The sequence below is a fragment of the Sinocyclocheilus grahami genome, unplaced genomic scaffold (assembly GCF_001515645.1).
Source record: "Sinocyclocheilus grahami isolate Dianchi unplaced genomic scaffold, SAMN03320097.WGS_v1.1 scaffold19.1, whole genome shotgun sequence".
Lineage (NCBI taxonomy): Eukaryota > Metazoa > Chordata > Actinopteri > Cypriniformes > Cyprinidae > Sinocyclocheilus > Sinocyclocheilus grahami.
The window spans coordinates 150,283-175,730 of record NW_015505198.1 but is presented as its reverse complement, the minus strand read 5'-3'; the positions used below and the strand labels follow the sequence as shown (position 1 = coordinate 175,730).

At 36.9% G+C, this 25,448-nt stretch overlaps 3 protein-coding genes across 3 annotated transcripts in view; 2 read left to right on the top strand and 1 right to left on the bottom strand.

The window, feature by feature from the left end:
- Positions 1–24,251, top strand: part of LOC107555114 (intraflagellar transport protein 140 homolog) — a 43,651-nt gene extending 19,400 nt beyond the window's left edge. The window contains exons 26-36 of the mRNA XM_016237816.1: positions 12,086–12,263; positions 12,542–12,732; positions 15,681–15,776; positions 15,865–15,997; positions 16,074–16,346; positions 16,436–16,618; positions 19,081–19,287; positions 20,091–20,303; positions 20,625–20,791; positions 21,310–21,451; positions 23,625–24,251. Coding sequence (XP_016093302.1) covers positions 12,086–12,263; positions 12,542–12,732; positions 15,681–15,776; positions 15,865–15,997; positions 16,074–16,346; positions 16,436–16,618; positions 19,081–19,287; positions 20,091–20,303; positions 20,625–20,791; positions 21,310–21,451; positions 23,625–23,810 — 1,969 coding nt within the window. The 3' untranslated portion in view covers positions 23,811–24,251. The remainder of the gene's footprint in view (positions 1–12,085; positions 12,264–12,541; positions 12,733–15,680; positions 15,777–15,864; positions 15,998–16,073; positions 16,347–16,435; positions 16,619–19,080; positions 19,288–20,090; positions 20,304–20,624; positions 20,792–21,309; positions 21,452–23,624) is intronic.
- tmem204 (transmembrane protein 204) lies at positions 1,170–9,566 on the bottom strand. Its single transcript, XM_016236580.1, has 3 exons — positions 8,766–9,566; positions 7,430–7,585; positions 1,170–2,060 (listed from the first exon to the last, which is right to left on the bottom strand). Exons 1-3 carry the CDS (start codon positions 9,010–9,012, stop codon positions 1,816–1,818), a joined length of 648 nt encoding a protein of 215 aa, XP_016092066.1. The 5' UTR covers positions 9,013–9,566; the 3' UTR covers positions 1,170–1,815.
- Positions 24,252–24,567: 316 nt separating the features above from the next.
- Positions 24,568–25,448, top strand: part of LOC107555109 (coiled-coil domain-containing protein 78-like) — a 4,383-nt gene continuing 3,502 nt past the window's right edge. Inside the window, exon 1 of the mRNA XM_016237803.1 lies at positions 24,568–25,083. Within this exon, the coding sequence (XP_016093289.1) occupies positions 25,012–25,083 (72 nt within the window). The 5' untranslated portion in view covers positions 24,568–25,011. The remainder of the gene's footprint in view (positions 25,084–25,448) is intronic.

Sequence of the window (25,448 nt, the reverse complement as noted above, 5' to 3'; positions counted from 1 at the left end):
TCAGATGTCAATTGTCAGATGAATGCACATGCAGAAGTCAATAAAATAATTCTGGTACCAAATGACCAGGCCTGCATAGAATCTGCACCTCCAGGTTTCCATCTCGTCTCCTTCACATATTCATAAATTGAATATTTTGGAATAATTTGATATACGCTCACTCTTTTTAACACATTTTGCCATATTTGGGTGTCATATATATATATATATATATATATAAATATATACACACACACATATACATACGTGTATATATATATATATATATATATATATTTATTTCTTTAATAATATTATACCAGTCCCACTCAGGGTGAAATTTTAATAATATACTTAATATAGCTCTATATTATACTCCTATATGGGTACCACAGGCACAGTTAAGCAAATATTAATGTTTATTGTTTACTGAACTGATATAGTTCCAGTCTATCACTTTCAGATCATGACTATACAGAGTTTTCTCATTGGCATCTTGTAGATTATTGTAATATCAGATGTCAATTGTCAGATGAATGCACATGCAGAAGTCAATAAAATAATTCTGGTACCAAATGACCAGGCCTGCATAGAATCTGCACCTCCAGGTTTCCATCTCGTCTCCTTCACATATTCATAAATTGAATATTTTGGAATAATTTGATATACGCTCACTCTTTTTAACACATTTTGATGTGTGTGTTATACATATATATATATATATATATATATAAATATATACACACACACATATACATACGTGTATATATATATATATATATATATACACACATATACATACGTGTATATATATATATATATATATATATATTCATGTATATATGTGTGTGTAAAAAAATTAACTATAATAATAAAAAAAATGTTTTGTGTAAACAAAATGAAGCAATTAAGCAAATTTTCATGGTTATTAAGCAAAATTCCCCTGCTGTTCTCATTACTGAAAAAAAAATCTCCATGATTTCCATCTCATTCTCTCTTAAATTGGTAGATTAAATGTGTTGGAGTAATTTGACAATTTAAAAAAAAAGGATTACATTTTGCTTAAAATGAAGCAATCAAGCATGTTTAGAAATTTAGCATATTTTCCCCAGAGTTCTCATTACGTTATTTGACGGTTTTATATTATATATATTTGTTGTTCTGCTTTAATTTGGTTATTTTAATTTTTAAAAAAAGCTCAAAAGTAAAGCATTGACACTTTACTATAATAGACACATTATTTTGAGAATCTGGGGGCAAATGTGCAAATAAATGTCATAATGCAAAATATTGCAATGTTTCTAAAAAATTAATTTGGTTTCTTTATGTAAAACACACACAAAAAAATGACTGGACATGTAAAATTTCCCAATTTAAATCTGTCCAGAATTTTTTTCCCCCTTCAATTAGAAGAGAACATGTATAAAAGTGCAGATTCCATGCTGGCCTGTAAAGGACTGTATTCAATTGACCTGGGAGCAATATTCAATGCCTGGACTCCTTTTGAAATCTGAAACTCCATGTTTCATAGAACTATAACCGATATGTGTGCATACGAATGTGCTTCTACTTTCTCACAAGTACACTTATGAACATAAACGTGTCAAGATCCAGCTTGATCTTTATCTGTCTGTTGTATTCTTCGCAATCCACAGTGCTGCTTCTGTGTTTAAATGCGTTTCAAAAGTCTTCCATTCAGTCCGAATCCCCTTTTTGCGGAGTCCAGGAGATCAGTTTCACTTAAAATGATAGAACTCCTCTCCATGTGCATTTGTGTCCGTCCATCCGTCTAAATATCCACCCTGTGTTTTGTCTCAGGTGAGGTGTGTCTTTGTGTCAGCATGGTGACTCTACATAGTCATTGTCTAGGCGCGTCCTGAAGGGTGTGGTCAGAGATCGGCTGATGACGATGACCGACGGAGACATGCAGTCATCACGGCGATGCAGAATATTCCAGATTAGCATGGCGGCCGCTAGCGTGGCAAACAAGCAAGCAGCGATGTTAACGTAGCAGGCGTAGGACAGGTGAGTGTAGGGGCCGATCCTGTAGAACGTCACCAGACCGATCACCAGCACAAAACCTGCAGAGAGAGAGACAGGACTTAGTTCCAGAAGATGGTTTAAAACCAGCCAAAGCGTCAATCTTTAATCCTTGTGCTGTGCTGAAAATTCTTGGTGTGTTGGTTATAAATCTCTCATTATGTGATATTATCACCATATCTTGGATTCAGTCTTTTTCAAATGTTTTTTGTAGGGCTTTTATTTTCGACCGAGAACTAATCAAGTGTAACAGGCGCTGAGAAAAAAAAAGAAAGAAAGTAAAAATTTTATTAAATGAAAAAATACAATATAAATATTCATTCAGTTAGGGGAACTTTCTGTTCACTAGGATGATTTATAGAATATATATTTGATAAAAATACACTTTTTTTTAAGAAATCATAAATTTAGGGGATACATGCATTTAGAAAATAGAGTAAATATTAATTTCATGCCAACTTTAATCATGATATTTGATATATTTCCCTTTTTTAATGTGTAATGCTTTTAAAAACTTTTAAAATAGAGCATTCATTTTATTATTATTATTTTTTTAATTCAGTAAAATATCTGTCAATTTAATGTCCCACTTACCAGCATTACATTTCAGTGGGTTATATAGAATAAAACAAACCCAATTCTACCTAAATTTGGCTTTTATTAAAATATATATATTTTTTTAAATTCACGTTTCACACCTTTTTCTAGTTCTTAAGGGTGTTAAATTTGCCTGAATTTCTCTGTTTTGAGTTTGTCTTTTAAAATAAGGAAAATTTTACTTTGCCAGCATAAAATTTCTTAATGCATGTTACTGGTTTAATTGTGAACAGTACTCCATGCCTTTTCATAATATTATGTAAAAAGAAATTGTCATGACCAAGCATTTTAAAGCATAATTGAGGTTTGCTCAAGAAAGTTTGGTTGTGATAAAAATAAAATATGACATGAGAGCACAGAATATATATATATATATTTTTTACACATCATTAGCAGCACATTTTGCTTTTAACCCCTCCTGAAGCTCTTTCCTGGTTCATTAAAAAAACATTCTCTAGAAAACAACATTTGTATTTGTTTTTTACAAACCAAATTATTATCTTTGGTTTTTGAAAGCATGTCACATAGCTGACCACAGAGCCTGAACCCGAAACATTCCTTTAATTCATCACGACCATAATAATAGCTCAATCTTCTTCCCTTTTGACTGATTCGAGTTGGTTTTGGCTAATAGGAGTAGTACGTCTCCCGCTTCCTGTAAAGACTCCGAGCACATGTGTTATTAATAACTGCGGCCTGAAAACACAACAGCAGATTCCCAGAAATACAGACCGTAGAGGATGTGAGATGGCAGGAGAACAACGAAATGGAAAAAGTTACAGGATTCAGATCGTGTTACACGTGCGTGTTTTATTTAGGCAGAAACAAGAGCGAGCGAGGCGTGCATTCGTTCTGTTTTTATTCGAGAATGCAGCTTTTTTTTTGGCCCAGTGTCATCACTTTTCCTTCCTTTTCTCCTCTATCCTTCCATTCTTCCTTCCTTCCATCCAATTCATTCAGTTTCATCTGACGATTCTTACTCACACTTGTACAATTGAACTGGAACATGATGTACAATAACAGGCTCGATTAAATTTACTCAGGAACAGATGTTTTTCTCTCTTTGCTTCACATATTGCTCTCTCTCTGACTTACTTTGTCATGGACTGTTTATTCTTGATCTTTTTTTTTTATTTTTTTTATTTTTATTTTTAGTATATCCCCAAAAAACCCCCCTCTCAGATCTGGTTAGTTGTTTGTAGTCTAACAGAAAAAACACCTATGAAAAAGGATCCTGATCCAAATCACATCCATATATCCAGCCTTGTCCAATTTTCAGTCAGATTGTATTTCAAGTAGTCAAATAGCTTATGATTTTAACATCACACAAAGTGCAGTCGTGTCTATACTCGTGTGACATTCAGTATGTATTTAACGGTGAATTGGTGAACAAGTGTTTGATTTCAGTTTCAGTGTATACTTGAATTTGTAGACCTCTTTTATTTTTGTTTAATTCATTACTACAATTTAAATCCTACAGATCACACTGCATACCAATATTTAGTATAATTATTTAGTAATTACATTTTCTTTTTCTTTTATTTATTTATTAATTGAATTCATTATTGAACTTTAGTGTGTGTATATATATATATATATATATATATAATTTTTATTTTATTTATTTGTTTATTTTTATCTTTAAATATTCATTAGCCTCACAGTAGGCTATTTAGTTGCCCAAAAAAATGCACTTGTGGTATGGTTCATTAATATAGATTTCATGATGTTCAGTCGCAAGTTTGTGTGTATATTACCCTTTTACAACAGCTTTTCAAGTGTTGTAATTCAATCTGATTTTTGATCCAAAACTATTTGTTATATTATTAAAAAGATACTTCACACAGAAATGCCATTTTACTTCATAGTATGGAAAAATACTTAGTCAATGGCTACCAGCAACTGTTAGGTTACAAACATTCTTTAAAATATGATGAAAATGAAATGAAACTCATACAGGTTTGGAACAACATGAGGGTGAGAAAATGATGACAGAATTTTCATCTTTGGGTGAACTATCCCTTTTAGCTTTCACTCTCATTAACACAAAGTGCTTTAGAATAAAACTGAAATTAAATGGCCCACAAACTAGCCTTGAGCCATCATTGTTGTGTCCTTGAGTGAAGTGATTAAGGTGTCTGAGGGAAAGTCCCTGTTCAATGGCGCCGTTGTGTGAATGTCTAGTCAGTGTACTTAAACTGAGATGGGAGGAAAGTCTAATGTACATATGGATGTTTGTAAGGAGTTGATGGTTTGTCTGCATCTGATTGGTTTACTTCATGGAAGCAGTTTGTGCTTGTTTATCATTTATATTGCAGTACGAGGACAATTGTTTTCATTTTGTCAGACATAGTCTGTCCCTAGAGATTGTGAAAACAGACGCAGTATTGCGGGGACAGTTAATCAGGACACTTGTTTCCTCCACCCATTACACACACACACACTGTGAGAGATTCTAGATTCGCCACAGAGGAGCATGTTTCATCAGGACGTCACATACATCCACATCTCTTTCTTCCCTATTGCTCTGCGCTTCTTAAAATATCACCAATTCCCGTCCGTGTCTAATAACTCTGACACTCGTTGGCCCCCTCCATACTGTCACACTCCCCCTCCCCGTCTTTCCTCTGCGGCTCTGGGTTTGCATAACAGGTAGTTACAGACACTTCCTCGTCCTGAGCAGGGATATCCTGGCGCCTGACTGTCGCTCTCTGGAGCTACGCGGCTGCCGCTGGTGCTCTGGGCCCCCGTTAGCTAAATATAACTATTGTCACACTTAAAACGACACACACATTGTGCACTATTAGCTGGACTGATATGCTTCACTAGTAACAGACCACCATCGTTGCACAATGGACGGCTTTGCTGAAACTGAAAATAATTTTTCAAAAACAAGACTATCTAGAGCTCATTATCTTACAAAGGAAAGGATCAGAGTGTCTAAAAAAAAAAACCTGAGGTTAAGAAAACAACCATTGTGATCAAAGTGAATGAATAAAACATGAGTACTTCCATAACGCTGGGGTGTTCTGGGTGGTTGTAATAGCATTGTTTGGTGGTTGGTAGGACATAGCTAGGGTTTTCTTGATGGTTGTTAGTAGGGGTGGGCGATATGACCAAAATCTTATATCACATGAGTAATTTTTTATCACGATAACAATATACAGCACAATATAGTTAGTTTGCATTTAATAAGGTTTTTATGATATCAAAGTTTTTGAAACCATAGAATTTTCATAATTCCAGTCACCACTGTCAATATCACAGAAAAAAACTAATACAAGCCTGAAAAAATAGAAAAACTCAAGCTCACTGAAGATAAGTAACTAATTACAAGCAATAGGACAAAAAACTACAATCAATAAATACATGCCGATAGGCTTGTGGGCAGCTCGCCAACATACAGCACCGTTGCGATACGGGCGTCCCGAGTTCGAATCCCAACTCAAGGACCTTTCCTGATACCGCCCCCTTATCTCGCTCCCACTTCACTTCTTATCAGCTCTGATCTGTCCTATCATAATAAAGGCAAAAGTCCCCCAAAAAGACACTGCATAGTTTTCACTGTGTAAATTAAATTTCTCATTATTAAAGTTACAGAAGTGATTTAGATTTTCTCTCACTGTTGTTTGATTAACATGAATGACAGACAGCAGGAATATTAGACTGCTGTCACTTTAAGAACTGCCCGGATCAATATACTGTTACACATGCGTTTTATTTCTCAGCTGTTTACTTTCACTTAAGACCTAAATGACTGTGTTTACAAGGATACTTGCAAAGACGGGCATTTTCACAAGTATATGTATGTGTATTTAACCGTTCAAGGCCAATAAAGCAACAAAAATACTTGCGCGCTCAGAGCAGCGGATTCATATGCGCTCAGGCCGCACTCAGAAACAGTCTCACAGATTGCACGTGCATATAGCGCTGTTGTTTGCATTTAAAAGGCTTAAAAACATTTGTTTTTAAAATGCTTAAAAATGTGGGCAAACAATACATTTTCATGACCATACGCACCTCAGTGCATAAGCACGATAAAGACGATAGTCCAAAATCTCTACCGGTTGACAAATTTCTACTGGTTAAACGTGTCTACTGGTATATCGCCCACCCCTAGTTGTTAGAATGTTCTTGGTGGTTGGTAAGGTGTTTTAGGTCATTGCTAGGGTTTTCTGGACAGTTGCTAGGGTGTTGCTAGGATGTTCTGGGTGTTTCTGTAATAACTACCTCACCAACTGTCCATTCACTAATAGTCCATCAACGAGCATATGTTCATGTGAGTATGCAAGTTAGCATTTAAACATCTATGCAGATAGTATACAGGTGCATCTCAATAAATTAGAATGTTGTGGAAAAGTTTTCATTTATTTCAGTAATTCAACTCAAATTGTGAAAGCAAGCACGCACAATAAAACAAGATAACATCACAGCTAGCACACTTTCATGGGACGTCAACAGCGAGGTTTGAAGAGACAGACCTGCGTACCTCCCAAATGGGAGCGGATTTATTTTGTGAGCGGGCCTCTGGCCAGGACTCTGTTGTTTCCTGTTGAATTGTGTGTAGCTTCAGGCCGCTGTGCTTTGTTGATGTTTGTTCTGTTACAGATCTTCAAAGCTCCATCTTTCCTTTCCCAAAATGCAGAACAACAAACACAGGACAATAGAAGCTGTATCTCTGAGGACAGACGGTTTGATATTGTAGAATGAATGTGTTGTTTGAAGGTGTGGTGTTTGTGTCAGGCTTCTTGACGCTCCACAAAGGGGCTGTTAGTGTTTGTTAGCGACTGTAGAAGCGGGTTTGAACACTCACTGGCTAACTGGAACAGGGCAGCGATGGCTTCCTCCCACCACTGAGAATCCTGGGTAATGTGGCTTATCTCCAGTAACCCAAACAGGAAGATTAGCTGACCCACGGTCAGAGCCACCATAGCCATCAGGTTACATGCCCGCATCATGTCAAACTGAACTGCAATCAGAAAAAAAGAAATATAAATGCTCATATGATACGTAAATGATTCAGTGACTCATTTGATTCACATATACATGTATGAGCAGAGGAGTGCGTGTGTGTGTGTGTGTGTGTGTGTGTAGGATCTGAATCATTGTAAGGAAGATCCAGCTGCAGATGTCTATAATACACAACTGTGCCAATGTGGGTGTCACTTCCTGAAAGACAATCCTTCACTGTGTCCATCCGTTTCCTATTTCTAAATTGGGATAGATGGACAGACGTGCCAGGCTGCATGATACAGGCCAGCAAAGCTCTGCTTACTTGTTCATCCAGTGATAGTTGCCATGGTTTAATACTAACCTGAGTAATCTTTTTAACTTTTCTGAGTAATCACAAATTCTTGCAGTGATCTTAAGCTTGACAGATTTCTGCTCGTTTTAATTCATTTATTTAATTATATATTTTTAATGAAGCTAAATTTCCAGAAAGAGAAATACATTAAATAAATGGCAATAAATAAAACTATTTCTATATTAAGAATAGTAAGACCAAATAATAAAATGTAATATATTATATTATATTATAAAACATAATAAAATATTTGTTTAATATATATACAGTATATATATATATATATATACACACACACATAAACACACACACATACATTGTATTAAATTGTAATATTAAATTGCAATATGTGTGTGTGTGTGTATATATATATATATATATATATATTCCTTTTTTATTCCATTTCATATATTATAGATATTTTATTTATATATTATTTATATACTTTTATTTTTATTATTACATGTGTATATAAATATATAACATCAAACATATATATAAAAAATATATTACTCAAAGTTGTATGACATTTCTAAGTATTTCAGTTTATTTTTACTAAACATTATATAATTGTCGCATTTTCAGTGCTTTTCTACAACATAATAACTTTCAGTAAGACATGCTTGGATATTATGCTCACAAAATCATGCTTAGCTTTGAAATTATTTATTTATATGTTTAGCAATATTTCTGTTTGATTGTACATTACCTACTGATCTGTTAAAAATATATGTTAATGAAAGTGTTATCTTTCTCTGTTAAGTAAAGGGTATCAGTGTATTAAAATGTGCAGAAATGAGTTTACTGCAGAGGCTGTATTAGCATCTATTCACCGGAGACTCACGTTTGACAGTGCTGCGTGACTCCTGATAACCCGCGAGCTCCGATCCCCAGCTGAGTCTCTGGCAGGCTGTGGGCTCGTGAGCGTGTGTGTCCTCGTGCGCACATGCTCTCCAGAGCCCCACGCTCCGCCGCCGTCCGTCCTCCAGCACCTGCAGCACCCAGCTGGAGCTGAATGTCGCCAAGTTGTTGAACACCAGAGAAAGCAGGGCCACCGCCGCCGCCACCACCACCAGCCTGCGCACGGCCATACACCCTCCGGAGCGCCCGAATTCCTGAAACGTCCACGGGCACACGGGCACGCTAGGCAGAAACACAGAGCGGCATGAACGCTGTGAGAGGTTAGCTAGAGGACATCGCCACTCATTCTTGAGTCTTGACGGGAGTCTCTAACCCTCTTCCTCGGAGTCGGGGGTCACTGCTGCTCGTAAGACTGGACGCTGGACCTCCAAGGCCATCACATAAACACGCACGCTTTCTTTTAATTGCGCCGTTCTTCTGCTGCTCTCTGGCCGTCCGTTCCTCCCCCTTTCTGCTCCAGATGTGCGCTGGCTGTTTTTTTTCTCCTCGTCTCCCTGCTGAGGAATGTCTGCGTGATGCAGTCTCTTGTGTTTCTCGTTCTTTCCCACACTCTTTCCTCGCTCGTTTATCTCAGATTACTCGTCCTAACCAGTTTCCCATCTTCACGTGCGAGCATGTGTGTGCTTTATCCCTGAAAAGCTCAGAAGGACTGGGATGAGAGGGTAGGAGTTCTCTCTCTCTTGGTCGGTGACAAGCACGTTACTCCAGCTACAGGATGTGTTTCCTGGAAGGAACGTAGACAGAACAGAATGCAACACCCGTCCTCGTTCTCTCTTTGACTTAGTGAGCTGGTTAATGATGGAGCAGGAGATGAAATATCATAGATATCTTTGGTCTAGTTACACTTAAATATTAAAGTTCAGTTTCTCTCTTAAAAATAAAGGTGCTTGATTAGCATTGATGGTTCTGTGAAGAACCTTTAACATCTATGGAATCTTTCCATTCTACACATTCTTAAAAAGGTTCACTCTTAAAAATTCCAAAAGGCCGTTTTCACAAAGATGTCATTTTGGGTTCCCCAAAGAACCTTTCAGTGACCAGTTCTTAAAAGAACCATTTCTTTCTTAATGTGAAGAACATTTTAATAATCTGAAGAACCTCTTTTCACTATAAAAAACCTTTTATGGAATGAATTGTTCTTGGAGATTAAAGGTTCTTCATGGAACCTTCAATGCCAAAAAATAACCTTTATTTTTAAGCATGTTCTTTTTTAGCATCTACGGTTCCATGAAGAATCTTTAACATCCACGGAACCTTTCCATTGCATAAAAAGTTGTTTAAAGTGTTCTTCAGACTAAGAAAAAATGGTTTACTGGAAAAGATCTGTTTACTGAAATGTTCTTTAAAGAACCAAAAATTGGTTCTTCTATGACATCACTGCCAAACCCCCTTTGAAACCTTTACTTTTAAGAGTGCAAAAGTGGAAAAAGGTTCTTTAGACTACGAAAATGTTCTTCACACTAATAAACATGGTTCTTTTAAGAATTGTTCTTTAAAATGTTCTTTGAGGAATGGTTTTTCTATGGCATTATTGCGAAAACCACCTTTAGGAACTTTTATAAGAATCCTGTATATCGTCCTGCAATGTTTCTGCTCCAGACATAAATGGTTCCTCAAATCATGCATGTTGTTGAGGAGTGGTGTGCTTTGTGTCACTCACTGGACTATAAATTAAGTGACAAAATCCCACAGATGCACACTGAAGGAGCCAAGAGACTAGAAGATCATAGAGATTCAAGGGTTTTTTGACTTGCAACCACCCAGAACAATGTAAAAAAAAAAATCCATGTTTTATCCAAAAAAAGGGGGAAATAATAATTCTCTTTCTACTTTTCTGTTGTTTCTTTTCCAGTTCTGGGCCCCCAAAGATTCAGGGAATTTCCTGTTGCTTAGCTCTAATAAACAGCCCACATCTGTATCTACTAAAAGCCGAACGGAGTGAAAAAATTAGAGAACGGAGGGATAAATAAAGACCAGATGGGAGTGGATGAAAAAAGCAGGGAGGGCGCGAAGGGCCAAGCGAGTGGGAGAGGGGGAATGTGGGCGAGAGAGTGTTGGGTGTTGATGGGGTCATTCCATGCATAGCTGGGACGGTTCGCTCATGAGGTGGAACGGAGGGAGAAACTCAAAGAGCTGCTGCTAAGAGTTTCCACAAATATCATCTTTAAAACATCCTCTCACCCTTTAAAGACAGACTTATTACTTCATGTTATGTTTCAGTGCACTTTTCCACACTTTAAAATGGTGCAGATCTGAAGTTTTCAGAAAAAAGACAAGAAAAATGTAATTGGAATATTGCCAAAAAAAGAAATCTGAAAAAAAAGAAAAAAAAAAAAAGAATTTAAACCGTGATGATGTCATTGTAAACCTTTTTAAGTAAAAAAAACAACAACCTTTTTTCTAAAGGGTCCCAAAAGTTACAAACAAAAAAACCCCGTAAATATGAGAGAATGTTTATAATGGAATTAAATACAGTACAATCTTCCCAATAAAGAATTCTGTATCACTTTACAATAAGATCCCATTAGTTATCGTTAGCTGATGCAATAACTTACACTAACAATGATCAGTACATTTGTAACAGTATTTATTAATCTGTTCATTTTAGCGCATAAAACAACTTTTCATAGTTTTCATTTTGATTTTAATAATGTATTAGTAAATTTCAAAATTAATATTAAGATTTGAAAATGATTCAGAAGTACAGTATTTCTCATTATTAGATGATGTTAACTAATGTAGTTAACAAATGTAACATTGTAAAGTTTTACTAAGAATGACTCATTTCTATGGTGAATATACATCTTTAATGTTATGCTCGCCATTAGAATATTTTACAGCAGAGCTTATGTAAAGTAAATATTACTTGTGAGCCATAATAATGTCTGACTCTTGAGATCATGGATCTTCCTGCTGAGTTTACAAATCGGTTAAATCATTAGCAGCTGAATCTCATTAAATAATCACAAAATATTAGAAAAGTCATGGTAGTCAAAAAGTCTCTAGTTGTTTAGAAAAGCTTCTATATACTTTTGCTTTAAAAAAACAATCTGTTGATTTAAAGAACCTGGAACATCAAAGACATTACCATATAGCAACTCAACAGAGCCACTGTGGAACCTGTTTTAAGACTGTTAGGATGATTTAAAAAAACATTCTTTCTGTCTTATGGCCTTCTTTGAGACATCTCTGGCTTTTGAAGTGAACTGAATGTGTTGTGTGTATGTGTATCTGCATCTGCAGTGAGGCGGTGTGGGAGAACATGGCACGGATGTGTGTGAAGAGTTGTCGTCTGGACGTGGCGCGCGTGTGTCTGGGGAACATGGGAAACGCGCGGGCCGCTCGTGCTCTCAGGGACGCTGAAAAAGAGCCAGAGGTGGAGGCACAGGTGGCCGTTCTGGCTACACAGCTGGGCATGCTGGTAAGACACATAAACACTTTCCACAGATGACTTGAACACAAAATTCACCTCTTATGTCATATATATGTCTCACTCTGAGGTGTGTCACATTATGGAAGCTGAATACATTGTGAATGATGTTTCATGTCGTGTTTAAAGCACACAAGCACAAACACAGCATTGTCTAAATAAACCTAGAGCACTTGTAGCCTCTCTGTCTCATTCAGTACAATGACAAGAACTAAACATTTGGATTTAAACGTTTGGGTTTATCGCAGCATCTCGCTCTTTTTTCGCAGGAGGATGCAGAGCGTTTGTATAAGTCATGCGGGAGGTTTGATTTATTGAATAAGTTTTATCAGGCGGCAGGTCAATGGCAGCAGGCGGTGGAGACGGCAGAAACGCACGACCGCATTCACCTCCGAACCACTTACTACAGCTACGCCAAACACCAGGAGGCCATGGGAGACAAGAACCTAGCGCTGGTGTAGTGAGTGTCATCTTCACACACAATCACAGCTGTGATACACCTCCAAGATCCAACAAATATCAAAACTAGGGATGCACGATATTATCGGACTAATATCGGAATCGGCCGATAATGGATTTAAATGTAAATATCGACATGGCCCGATATGAAAGATTATTCCGATATGTCTTGCCGATAAGAGTAATACCTTAACACATGTGCTGATGGTGTGCTAGCGATTAGATCACCTCAGCAGTGTGGCTCATTCTTGAAGCAAAGTTTTGTCTGAATGATGATTAGATTGACTGTTTTGGATCGCTGCATTTAATCTGTGAAAGCACGTACAGAATGATGCATTCAGTGTATGATAGAGTTAACAGTGGCAGCAGTGACAGCCTTCCCCAGGTCCTAACGCCCGTTCGGTAGGAGTTTTAATCTGTAAGGGGCGCTGTTGGCCTACTTCTAATTACATTAAAAGTAAAATAGCCTACACAAATAACAATTAGACTGTGTTTCTGATTAAATAAAGCAGTAATTGATGTCATAAAATAATGAGTATGTTTTGATCTAAAGGTCAGAAGCCATAGCTGTCATGAAAAAAAAAATCAAACATGACACTTGTAAAATAAATTTATATATATTGATTTATTCATTAATGTCTAATATGTTTTATTTTTTAAACAAATCATAAGCTCTAAAAGATTTTCAGAATTTTTACAACTCTTTTGCTTTAGACCAGGGCTGTCCAAACTCGGTCCTGGAGGGCCGGTGTCCTGCAGTGTTTAGCTCCAACCTGACTCATCACACCTGACTGGAAGTTTCTATGCCTAGAAAGAGCTTGATTAGCTGGTTCAGGTGTGTTTAATTAGGGTTGGAGCTAAACTCTGCAGGACACCGGCCCTCCAGGACTGATTTTGGACAGCCCTGCTTTAGACCATCTACAAATGTTAAATCTTAAGATAAAATGTTAGGATTAACACTGCATTTTTCTGGGAAAAGCAGCGATTGATATATAGTTTATTTATAGTTATTTTTAAAGCTTCAATGTATTGTCAAAAAACCCGCATTATTGTTTATTTAATTCTAACAAATAAGTTCTTGTTAAAAACTAACCAAAATTAAAAATATTTTGCTTAAAAGTTCTGCACAGGAGAGACATGGTGTTGTTTCCAAACAAAAGGAAATATATCGGTATCGGTATCGGCCAAAATGATTCGAAAAATATCGGATATCGGCAAAAATCCAATATCGTGCATCCTTTTCAAAACCCTGCCTATCATTTTATTTTGATATATAATTATATTTTACGATGTCATTTTTATAAAAGTTTGGGGGCAGTCACATTTTTAAGGTTTTTGAAAGAAGTCTCTTTTGCTCTCCAAGACTGCATTTATTTGGTCAAAAATACAGTAAAAATAGTAATATTGTGAAATATTTTTATAATGTAAAATTACTGTTTTCTGTTGTAATATAAATTAAAATATAATTTATTTCTTTGATGCGAAGTTGAATTTTCAGCATTATTACTCTAGTCTTAAGTGTCACGTAATCCTTCAGAAATCATTCTAATATGCTGATTTGCTGCTCAAGAAACATTTCTGATTATTATTAATGTTGAAAACTGTTGTGCTGCTTCATATGTTTTGAAAACCCTTTTTTCAGGATTTGTTGGTGAATAGTTCAAATAAATAGCATTTATTTGAAAAAAATTTTTTTTGTAACATACATTTATTTACTCTCATATTTGATCAATTTAATACATCACTGCTGAATAAAAGTATCAGTATTTAAGAAAAAAAAATTCTGCTCCCTAAATTTTCACTACCAATCAAATTTTTGGAATAATTAAGATTTTTGTATGTTTTTAAATCAAATTAGAGTGATTTCTGAAGGATCATGTGACACTAAAGACCGGAGTAATGGCTGCGTAAAAATTCAGTTTTGCATCACAGAAATGAATTACGTTTTAAAATATATTAAATTACAAAGCAGTTATTTTAAATTGTAATAATAGTTCACAATATATTTTTACTGTATTTTTAATTAAATAAACACATCCTTGGTGAGCTTAAGAAACGTCTTTTAAAAATATAAAGAAAATATTTTAAAAATTCATAACTATTATAATCTCTTTTGTGTCTCTGATTGAAAAGTATCAATAAAAAGTAATAAATAAATAAAAGTAAAAAATATAAACTTTTAAACTCTAAATGTAAGACTTAAAGATTTTTTTAATTTGTTTTTTTAACCTTTAGTTTTTTTTTTTTTGTTATATATATATATATATATATATATGCATGTGTCTATGGCTACATTTACACGACCATGGTGTAGTCAAATACTGAAAAGTTTTTCCTTTGCGATTTTAAAAGGTTTCACGTATACACGACATTTTCAAAACGATTCGCGTTTACACATATCCGCGAAAATGGCCAAAAATGCTGTATTACATATGCCAGGCCAGTAGTTGGTGCTGTCACCTTGTTAGTAAACAGTATGTGTAGAGAAGTGACAATTATATGATGTATAAGATGCGTCTCTGCTGTTGGTTGTAATATTGGTGAAGTAAATCCACACTTTGCTGAAGAAGCGTTAGCACACTCTTGAGCAGCAACAACAGTACCATGTACTCCGCCATTGTTGTGTATGTTTGTTCGCGCTTGCCTTTAAAATCGACACGTACTGCGCATGTCTACATACCTAACACGTACTATGCACATGCATGACGTCACCGTTTTCACAGATTCCCGTATTGGGTGTTTACACGGAAACGATAACGGTGCCGTTTTCAAAAACTTGAACTTTAAAACCCGTTTTCAAAAATATGCGTTTTCAGTCCCCAAAACGGCGTTGTCGTGTAAACAAACAGTCAAAACGCATAAAAAGTTTCCCGTTTTTGGCTGAAAACATTGTCATGTAAACGGTCCCTAAGTATGTATACATGACCTCTTTTCTGTCCCATTCTATAGTTTTGAGAAGTCAGACACACATCGGTTTGAAGTGCCGAGAATGCTGATGGAGGACAATCTATCACTGGAGATCTACATCAATAAAATGAAGGACGAGTGAGTTTGATTCATTGATTCATGATTCTGGTCCCTGCAGTCTGAGGTGGCTTTGATATTCTCTGATGTCTGGTGTGTGATTGGCCAGGGATCTGTACAAGTGGTGGGGTCATTATCTAGAGAGCCAATCAGACATGGAGGCTGCGCTGCATTACTATGACCTCGCTCAGGACTACCTGTCTCAAGTGCGCGTGCACTGTTATCTAGGAAACATTCAAAAGGTATGTTGATGAAAGTTCCCTTTGTGTCCAAAACCAAATGAACCAAACACTTCACAGTGATCTATATATTTGACAGGCGAGTGAGATAGCCAATGAGACGGGCAACAGAGCAGCGTCTTATCATGTTGCACGGCAGTACGAGGGACAGGATGAAATCAGCCAGTCGGTGCATTTTTACACACGAGCGCAAGCCTATAATAATGCCATACGACTGTGTAAAGAGAATAACTTGGACGAGCAGCTCATGAATTTGGCACTGCTTAGCAATCCAGAGGACATGATGGACACAGCAATGTATTATGAAGAGAAAGGAATGCACATGGACCGAGCTGTTATGCTTTATCATAAGGTACATCCAAACAAGTACATGCACCTTTGAACTTTACCACTAGGTTGTGCTGATTGCTTATAAAAGACGGCTCCATTCCTCTTTTCCAGGCAGGTCATGTGTCTAAGGCTTTGGAGCTAGCTTTTGCCACAGAGCAGTTTGGAGCTCTGCAGCTGATTGCAGAGGACCTAAATGAAAACAGTGACCCTGCCCTACTAGCACGCTGCTCTGATTTCTTCATAAAGCACGCTCAGTACCAGAAAGCTGTGGAATTGCTGGTGGCTGCCAAAAAGGTGAACACACCATGCACTGTCATACAACCAATCATTTCATATTCATACCATTTCTGCATGCAAACTGAACAAAAAGGCAGTTTACAACAAGAACAATAACGGTAACTCACAATAACTTTCTGTTTATTTTAAGTGCAAGCTGCAGTTTTGTCATCTGCTGCTTTAAATGATCAATCTCTTGACGCAAGATGGGTTCTGATTGGCTGTCAGTGTTTTTATCATTCATCAGCTGGATAATTTGTTCCTAACATATCATTCCTCTTCTCGTTATTATTATAGTTGTGTTCTAATTCTGTTTTCATGGAATTAGAATGATTATTAAAACTTTATAGTAATAGTAGAATTAAATAGAAATCACAACAGTGTTTCGTAACTGTATGCATATGGATATGTGTGTGTAGTACCATGAGGCGCTCCAGTTGTGTTTGGACCAGAGTTTGAGCATCACAGAAGATCTGGCCGAAAGTCTGACGGTGCCAAAAGACTCGTCCCATCTGTCTGAGGCCGGGAGAAAGGAACTGCTGGAGTTTCACGTATACACGACATTTTCAAAACGATTCGCGTTTACACATATCCGCGAAAATGGCCAAAAATGCTGTATTACATATGCCAGGCCAGTAGTTGGTGCTGTCACCTTGTTAGTAAACAGTATGTGTAGAGAAGTGACAATTATATGATGTATAAGATGCGTCTCCGCTGTTGGTTGTAATATTGGTGAAGTAAATCCACACTTTGCTGAAGAAGCGTTAGCACACTCTTGATCAGCAACAACAGTACCATGTACTCCGCCATTGTTGTGTATGTTTGTTCGCGCTTGCCTTTAAAATCGACACGTACTGCGCATGTCTACATACCTAACACGTACTATGCACATGCATGACGTCACCGTTTTCACAGATTCCCGTATTGGGTGTTTACACGGAAACGATAACGGTGCCGTTTTCAAAAACTTGAACTTTAAAACCCGTTTTCAAAAATATGCGTTTTCAGTCCCCAAAACGGCGTTGTCGTGTAAACAAACAGTCAAAACGCATAAAAAGTTTCCCGTTTTTGGCTGAAAACATTGTCATGTAAACGGTCCCTAAGTATGTATACATGACCTCTTTTCTGTCCCATTCTATAGTTTTGAGAAGTCAGACACACATCGGTTTGAAGTGCCGAGAATGCTGATGGAGGACAATCTATCACTGGAGATCTACATCAATAAAATGAAGGACGAGTGAGTTTGATTCATTGATTCATGATTCTGGTCCCTGCAGTCTGAGGTGGCTTTGATATTCTCTGATGTCTGGTGTGTGATTGGCCAGGGATCTGTACAAGTGGTGGGGTCATTATCTAGAGAGCCAATCAGACATGGAGGCTGCGCTGCATTACTATGACCTCGCTCAGGACTACCTGTCTCAAGTGCGCGTGCACTGTTATCTAGGAAACATTCAAAAGGTATGTTGATGAAAGTTCCCTTTGTGTCCAAAACCAAATGAACCAAACACTTCACAGTGATCTATATATTTGACAGGCGAGTGAGATAGCCAATGAGACGGGCAACAGAGCAGCGTCTTATCATGTTGCACGGCAGTACGAGGGACAGGATGAAATCAGCCAGTCGGTGCATTTTTACACACGAGCGCAAGCCTATAATAATGCCATACGACTGTGTAAAGAGAATAACTTGGACGAGCAGCTCATGAATTTGGCACTGCTTAGCAATCCAGAGGACATGATGGACACAGCAATGTATTATGAAGAGAAAGGAATGCACATGGACCGAGCTGTTATGCTTTATCATAAGGTACATCCAAACAAGTACATGCACCTTTGAACTTTACCACTAGGTTGTGCTGATTGCTTATAAAAGACGGCTCCATTCCTCTTTTCCAGGCAGGTCATGTGTCTAAGGCTTTGGAGCTAGCTTTTGCCACAGAGCAGTTTGGAGCTCTGCAGCTGATTGCAGAGGACCTAAATGAAAACAGTGACCCTGCCCTACTAGCACGCTGCTCTGATTTCTTCATAAAGCACGCTCAGTACCAGAAAGCTGTGGAATTGCTGGTGGCTGCCAAAAAGGTGAACACACCATGCACTGTCATACAACCAATCATTTCATATTCATACCATTTCTGCATGCAAACTGAACAAAAAGGCAGTTTACAACAAGAACAATAACGGTAACTCACAATAACTTTCTGTTTATTTTAAGTGCAAGCTGCAGTTTTGTCATCTGCTGCTTTAAATGATCAATCTCTTGACGCAAGATGGGTTCTGATTGGCTGTCAGTGTTTTTATCATTCATCAGCTGGATAATTTGTTCCTAACATATCATTCCTCTTCTCGTTATTATTATAGTTGTGTTCTAATTCTGTTTTCATGGAATTAGAATGATTATTAAAACTTTATAGTAATAGTAGAATTAAATAGAAATCACAACAGTGTTTCGTAACTGTATGCATATGGATATGTGTGTGTAGTACCATGAGGCGCTCCAGTTGTGTTTGGACCAGAGTTTGAGCATCACAGAAGATCTGGCCGAAAGTCTGACGGTGCCAAAAGACTCGTCCCATCTGTCTGAGGCCGGGAGAAAGGAACTGCTGGAGAAAATCGCAGACTGCTGCATGCGACAGGGCAACTACCACTTAGCCACTAAGAAATACACACAAGCTGGAAACAAGATCAAGGTTTGACTCGTGCACAAACCCACAGCTGATTTACTAATCAATAACAGCTTTCATTTTGCCCATTTCACGTAATCTTATGACATTCTGGTGTCACGGTTCTTGTGAATACTTGATTCTGATTCACTGCATTTGCAGTCAGATATTTATATATAATGATGCCAAACAATAGAACTGATGGTTATCACATCAATTTTCTACACTGAGCTAGTTTCATGTTTCTCATATGTTACTTTCTTCTCACTTCTTAAAATAATTTCAACTCAAATTAACCCTATAAAGCTTGCTGTGTATTGATATATGAATTTCTGAGGTCTTTAAATTATGAACATGATCAAAACTTGTTTTACACATTTATTTCACGTTTATTTGTTCAATTCTCAATCGTCATTGTATTGCATTGTATTATATGATTTGAAACTACAGAGCTTTAATCATAAAACTAAGCATCTCACTAAGACATTAATGGGAGCTATAGAGTGACAACTAATATTTGTATGTATTTTATGTATTAGTAGTCTGATATACTCTTATAAGGTTTCGTTGATTTTACATTACAAGCTAACATAATTTAATCTTACTTTCTGGCCATATAAATATAGCATCAGCCTCACCAAATTGCATATTTTTTTCTGTTTGGGGCTCTGAAAAAAATGCATGGGTTTTCACCAGCTATTTTTGTCTCTTTTATATTTACTTATTGCCTATTTATATCTTCACTTATCCTGAAATAGGTTTTCACCAGGCTCGTCTAAAAGCAAAGAAATCAAGCTTTTCTTCTCTGTTCCTGTTCTCATCTTTGACAGGCAATGCGAGCGCTGTTGAAATCCGGCGATACCGAGAAAATAGTGTTTTTCGCAGGTGTTTCCAGACAGAAGGAAATTTACGTGATGGCAGCCAACTACCTGCAGTCACTGGACTGGAGGAACGACGCGGAGAACATGAAGAACATCATCGGCTTCTACACAAAAGGACGTGCGCTCGATCTGCTCGCTGGCTTTTATGAGGCCTGTGCTGAGGTACTGAGAGCGTGTGTCCGACGGTACTGCTAAAACTGACCATGCAATAATCAACACCTTACAGTGTTACAAATACATTTATTGGCATTAGTGGTTCCATGAAGGACATTTACCATCCATAGAACCTTCCCATTCCACAAAAGGTTCTTTATAGTGGAAAAAGTTTCTTTAGAGATTATTAAAATGTTCTTCACATTAAGAAAAAATGGTTATTTTAAGAACTGTTCACTGAAAGGTTCTTTGAGAAACCAAAAATTGTTCTTTTATGGCATTGCTGTGAAAATCCCTTTCTGGAACCTTTATTTTTATGAATGCACACAGGTGGAAATTGACGATTATCAGAATTATGAGAAGGCGTATGGCGCTCTGACGGAGGCGTGCAAGTGTCTGACTAAAGCAAAGGGTCGCAGTGGAGACGAGGCTGACAGCAAACTTCTCATATTGACACAGAGATTCGGCCTCGTCAAGAGATTCATTCAGGCAAGAAGGTACTGATGAAAAGGAGTATTTTGTTTTGTTTTATTTTATTTCATTTGTGACCCTGGACCACAAAACCAGTCATAAGGGTCAATTTTTGGAAATTGAGATTTACACATTACCTGAAAGCTGAATAAATAAGCTTTCCTTTGATGAATGGTTTGTTAGGATAGGACAATATTTGGCTGAGATACAACTACCGGTATTTGAAAATCTGGAATCTGAGGGTGCAAAAAAAAATCCAAATATTGAGAAACTCACCTTTAAAGTTGTCTAAATGAAGTTCTTAGCAATGCATATTACTAATCAAAAATTAAGTTTCGATATATTTACGGTAGGAAATTTACAAAATATCTTCATGGAACATCTTTACTTAATATCCTAATGATTTTTGGCATAAAAGAAAAATCCATAATTTTTACCCATACTATGTATTGTTGGCTATTGCTGCAAATATACCCGTGCTACTTACGACTGGTTTTGTGCTCCAGGGTCACATTTGTACATGTATTTGTGTGTGTGTGTGTAGGATGCATGAGGAGGATCCAGTGGAAGCGGTGCGTTTGTGCGAGTCTCTGCTGGAAGAGAAGGATCTGGACCCTGCAGTGCGTGTTGGAGATGTGTATGGGTTCCTGGTGGAGCACTACTGCCATCATGGCAACTTTCAGCAGGTATGTTGAGGTTTGTAGTATGTTGTGTTTTAGGGGACTTTCACACTGGACACATTTGCTCCGGTCTGAATCAAAGTGCAGTTATTCCTGGAGTTCCCACAACATTGGTTTCAGACTCACTTGATTCTATTAAACCCAATGCATTTGCGTTCATCTTCCATCATTACAAACATGCAAAACGAGCATGATAGACAACACAACGTGGAGAAATTATGTGCAGCATAGTGAACTATGTGCATTGCATGAAGGCTTGCAAACGGACTCTTTTGAGGAGAAAACAGATTCTGATTGCACTCGCTTTATGCGATTATGCTGCATGCTCACTTTCACTCTAAGATCAATGTTTACCACTTTCTTCCCCTATATGTGTTTTTCTTGAACTAATGATGTCGTCATTACACCGATATGGCTTATTCTAGAACAGATAAAATACCAATATTTTCATCAAGAATATGAATCATCTTAGTTGGTTTAAATGTTTCCTTTAGTCATTTTCACGCTTAATTATTAGAGATGCACCGATCGACCGGCCAGGGACCGGTATTAGCCGGTTTTCCGCATGATTGGCCCGGACCAATGACCGGCCGGTCAGTCTGCCAATTCTGAGCCGGGCTGTTTTGACGTCACACTTACAGCGACTGATAATGTATTTATGTCATGCCAGATGAGGCTTGCGCAGCCTGAGTGTGTGAGAGAGACTCGTGCAGAAATCAAAACAAATGAGCGCAACAGCACTCATAGAAAGTTATAGATGTATAGTGCGGTAGAAAATAAATATTATATGATTTAGGTACGCAGCATTGCACGACCAAGATGTTTAACCGAATATCAACGCGATTGCAATGTGACACTGATTTTATACAATAGTAGTTTAATAAACAAGATTCAAAATAAGTGACTTATATTTTAGACACAATATTGACTGTTTTCGCTCCATTTCGCTGACGAAAATAATTTGCTGCGTGTCTCTGAGCAACACAGCGGTGTTTCGTTACTGAATGAATCCACGATTTTGAACAAATCAAGTGAGTCAACGATTCAGAAAACCATTCATAAAAGACCCTCGTTTCTGAATGAATCTGCCTTTTGAACGAATCGGTTGAATGAATGACTAAATGGCTCACAGTCATTTGCCGCCACCTACTGGTGGTTTGGGTTCATATTTAAAAGTATTGCATCTTGTTTAATAAATATTTAAAACATTAATCTTATAAAATAATTTATGCATTTGAAATTTTGCAGTGTAAATGCACTTATAGAGAATCTCTGTAACTTAGTCCAGATTGGGGGAATTGTAATGTTTAATACATTTTTATTATGCATTTATTTATTTATTTTTTGCATTGAAAAAAACGGAATCGGCCAAGAAAATTGCAATCGGTGCATCTCTAGGGCTGTTAAAATGTATTGTACAAGCTTCTTTTTTTTACTGCTCGTTTTATCACTCCAGTGCAGTGGTACAATAATCAGATGTTTTCTTGTAATATCGGGAACCACTCATTATACATAAATCATGTAACAGTTAATGTTTTTACTTATATATACGGTTTAGTTTTAATCCAAATAAAACACGTTAAGTGAGCGAACAGCAATCAAGAGCATTTTGGCTATTGACATATACAAACAAATGACTTAACTAGAGACTTTCCAGCAATTGCAACCAAACTTTAGATGAGCTCCTACAGGCAATTTTGGGTTTGGTACCACTGTGCACTCCCGATAGAATGACAGATTTTACATGACCAGTTTCTCATGTGAACTGTTCCAACAAAACTGCCAGTGTGAAAGCCGCCTTAGTATTTAAGAGAAACCATAGCCATGCTATACTCTGGAGGAATGGTTTTCACCATTATTTACTTGCCCTCATGTCATTTAAATCCCTCTCAATGCTGTTTTTTTTTTCTATGGAACACAAAAGGGGTTTGTAGACACTTTATGCAGGTCTGAAAACCTACATTTCTGTCTGGTCCTAAGGCATATTTATTGTATGGACCCAAAAGTATTCGAATAAGGTTAGAAAAGTTGTACAGGATAACAAATTTGGTCACTAGGAACTGTCTTGTTTGGAATGACTTGAGGGTCAATAATGTATTGTCATTTTAGGATGAACTATTCCTTTAACATCTGTTTCCAGTTATATTTTGATGAAATATTGTTTTTGTATGTGTATTAGGCTTGGACTAAAATAGAGGAATTGAGATCAACGCGTCCCAACATAAACTTGAGCTTGTACGTGAGTCAAGCCAGTCTGGAGGCTCTACAGAACGCTGCTGGGGTCCGTCTGGTCTACAGAGAGACGAACACCCATACTGCAGAGGATGATGAAGAGGTGGAGGAAGATGAGAACATCAATCATTGAGAGAACGACTTGCTTAGGAGGTCCTCAAGATAACTGGAGAAAATTGCATAGATTTTTCAATGCGTACAGTACACGACAAGCCTACAGAAACCTGCCTGCCTGAGACTTGGTTTACTCACACCGTTTAAAAAAAAAAAGTGCCATATTTCTATGCGACTGCCAGTCTAGTAAATGGCACGTCTTCGATTGGTGTGATTTTGTTAAAGCCACTTTGCAGGTTGCCTTAGTAGAGTAGCTTGTGTGCGAATGCCCAGAATGCACTTACATACGTGATGTGTGTGTGGCCTTTTGAACAAGAATGCCGTGGGACCATTATTTTTAAGTCATTTTGTACAATTTACAAATTATTTAATGACCAGACTTGTTCTGCTATCTTGGTATCATATATCTTGTATACATTTTAATACATTTTTCTACATTTACTTAATCATATTGAGTGAATTACATTACCTCTCTCAAAGTTAAATGTTCAAGTGTTTTGTGTATTTTGTGGAAGATCTAATGCGTTTTAATTATTCATAATGCGTTTTATTTGTCCCTGATCTTCGCCGATAAGCCATTTTTCCCGCCAGTTAGAATAAAAACGAACGGCCGTTTCCTCAGCGAATCGGTTCTTTCGAACAGTTTGTCTCAAAAGGGGATTCTTTTAAGTAATTTTGTTTTCGAGGTAAGTTTTATTGATTATGGGTTTAATTATAATTTCAGTTTGTTGCAGCTATGTTTCATTTCATAACATACTCATTTTGAACATGTTTTGCATTGCCAGACTGGCATATATTTTCACTTTCATTAGTTTTCGAGTTTAATACATGTATTAATTTGAACTGGTATTTAACCATAAAAGTGGACTGAAAGATGTTTACATCTGCTGGGGTTCAGTTGACCAAATTGGACTCTTTTTAATGAATCTGTTCAGTTAACCGATTCAGCGAGTCAATACGCAAAAGTAATGCCACAATTCATTATTTTTCGTGCATTAACAAGGTTAATATGCCGAAAACCATGTCTAATCAACGGGATTTGAATAATTAAGTCAATAATTCAACTGAATCATCAGAAAGAATCGTTTAATGTGATTCACTTCAAATGGAGCTCTCTTTCACAGTTTGCTGTTTCTCAGAGAGTGAGGATCATTATGAACGCCCATGGAGACTCGTGTTTATAGAAACCAGACATAACACACCTCTGACAGCTGCAGAACATGGACTCCACGAATAAACAGAGCTCAATTAACCAACTTCAGGAGCAAATTCACTCTCTGACTGAAGAAAATGTAAGAGATTTTCTTGTCATCTGAAAGGAATTAATTAACTCTATAAGAAGTTTCATTCAAAAAAATAATATTTATTATATTAGTTAAAATAGACCATTAGTTAAGCCAAACTATTTATATAAAGTTTATATAAATTCATATTTGGACTTTGATCTTTTATGCATTATAAATAATTGGGTTGTAAAAACCCAGGGTTTTTAATCAGGGTAAGTGAGAAATATATACATTTACATTTAGTCATTTAGCAGACGCTTTTATCCAAAGTGACTTATAGACAATAAAAGCAGTCAAAACTAACAAAAGAGCAACAATATATAAGTGCAAATGACAAGTCTCGGTTAGCCTAACACAGTACACGTAGCAAG

What these genes read in the sequence shown, in the direction of transcription:
- tmem204 (XM_016236580.1), bottom strand. Translation starts at nt 9,012, where the DNA reads ATGGCCGTGCGCAGGCTGGTGGTGGTGGCGGCGGCGGTGGCCCTGCTT. An exon ending in GTCACGCAGCACTGTCAAAC is followed by an intron (nt 7,586 to 8,765) that starts GTGAGTCTCCGG and finishes TTCTGATTGCAG; the next exon opens with TTCAGTTTGACATGATGCGG. An exon ending in TGCCCTGTTCCAGTTAGCCA is followed by an intron (nt 2,061 to 7,429) that starts GTGAGTGTTCAA and finishes CTCTCTCTGCAG; the next exon opens with GTTTTGTGCTGGTGATCGGT.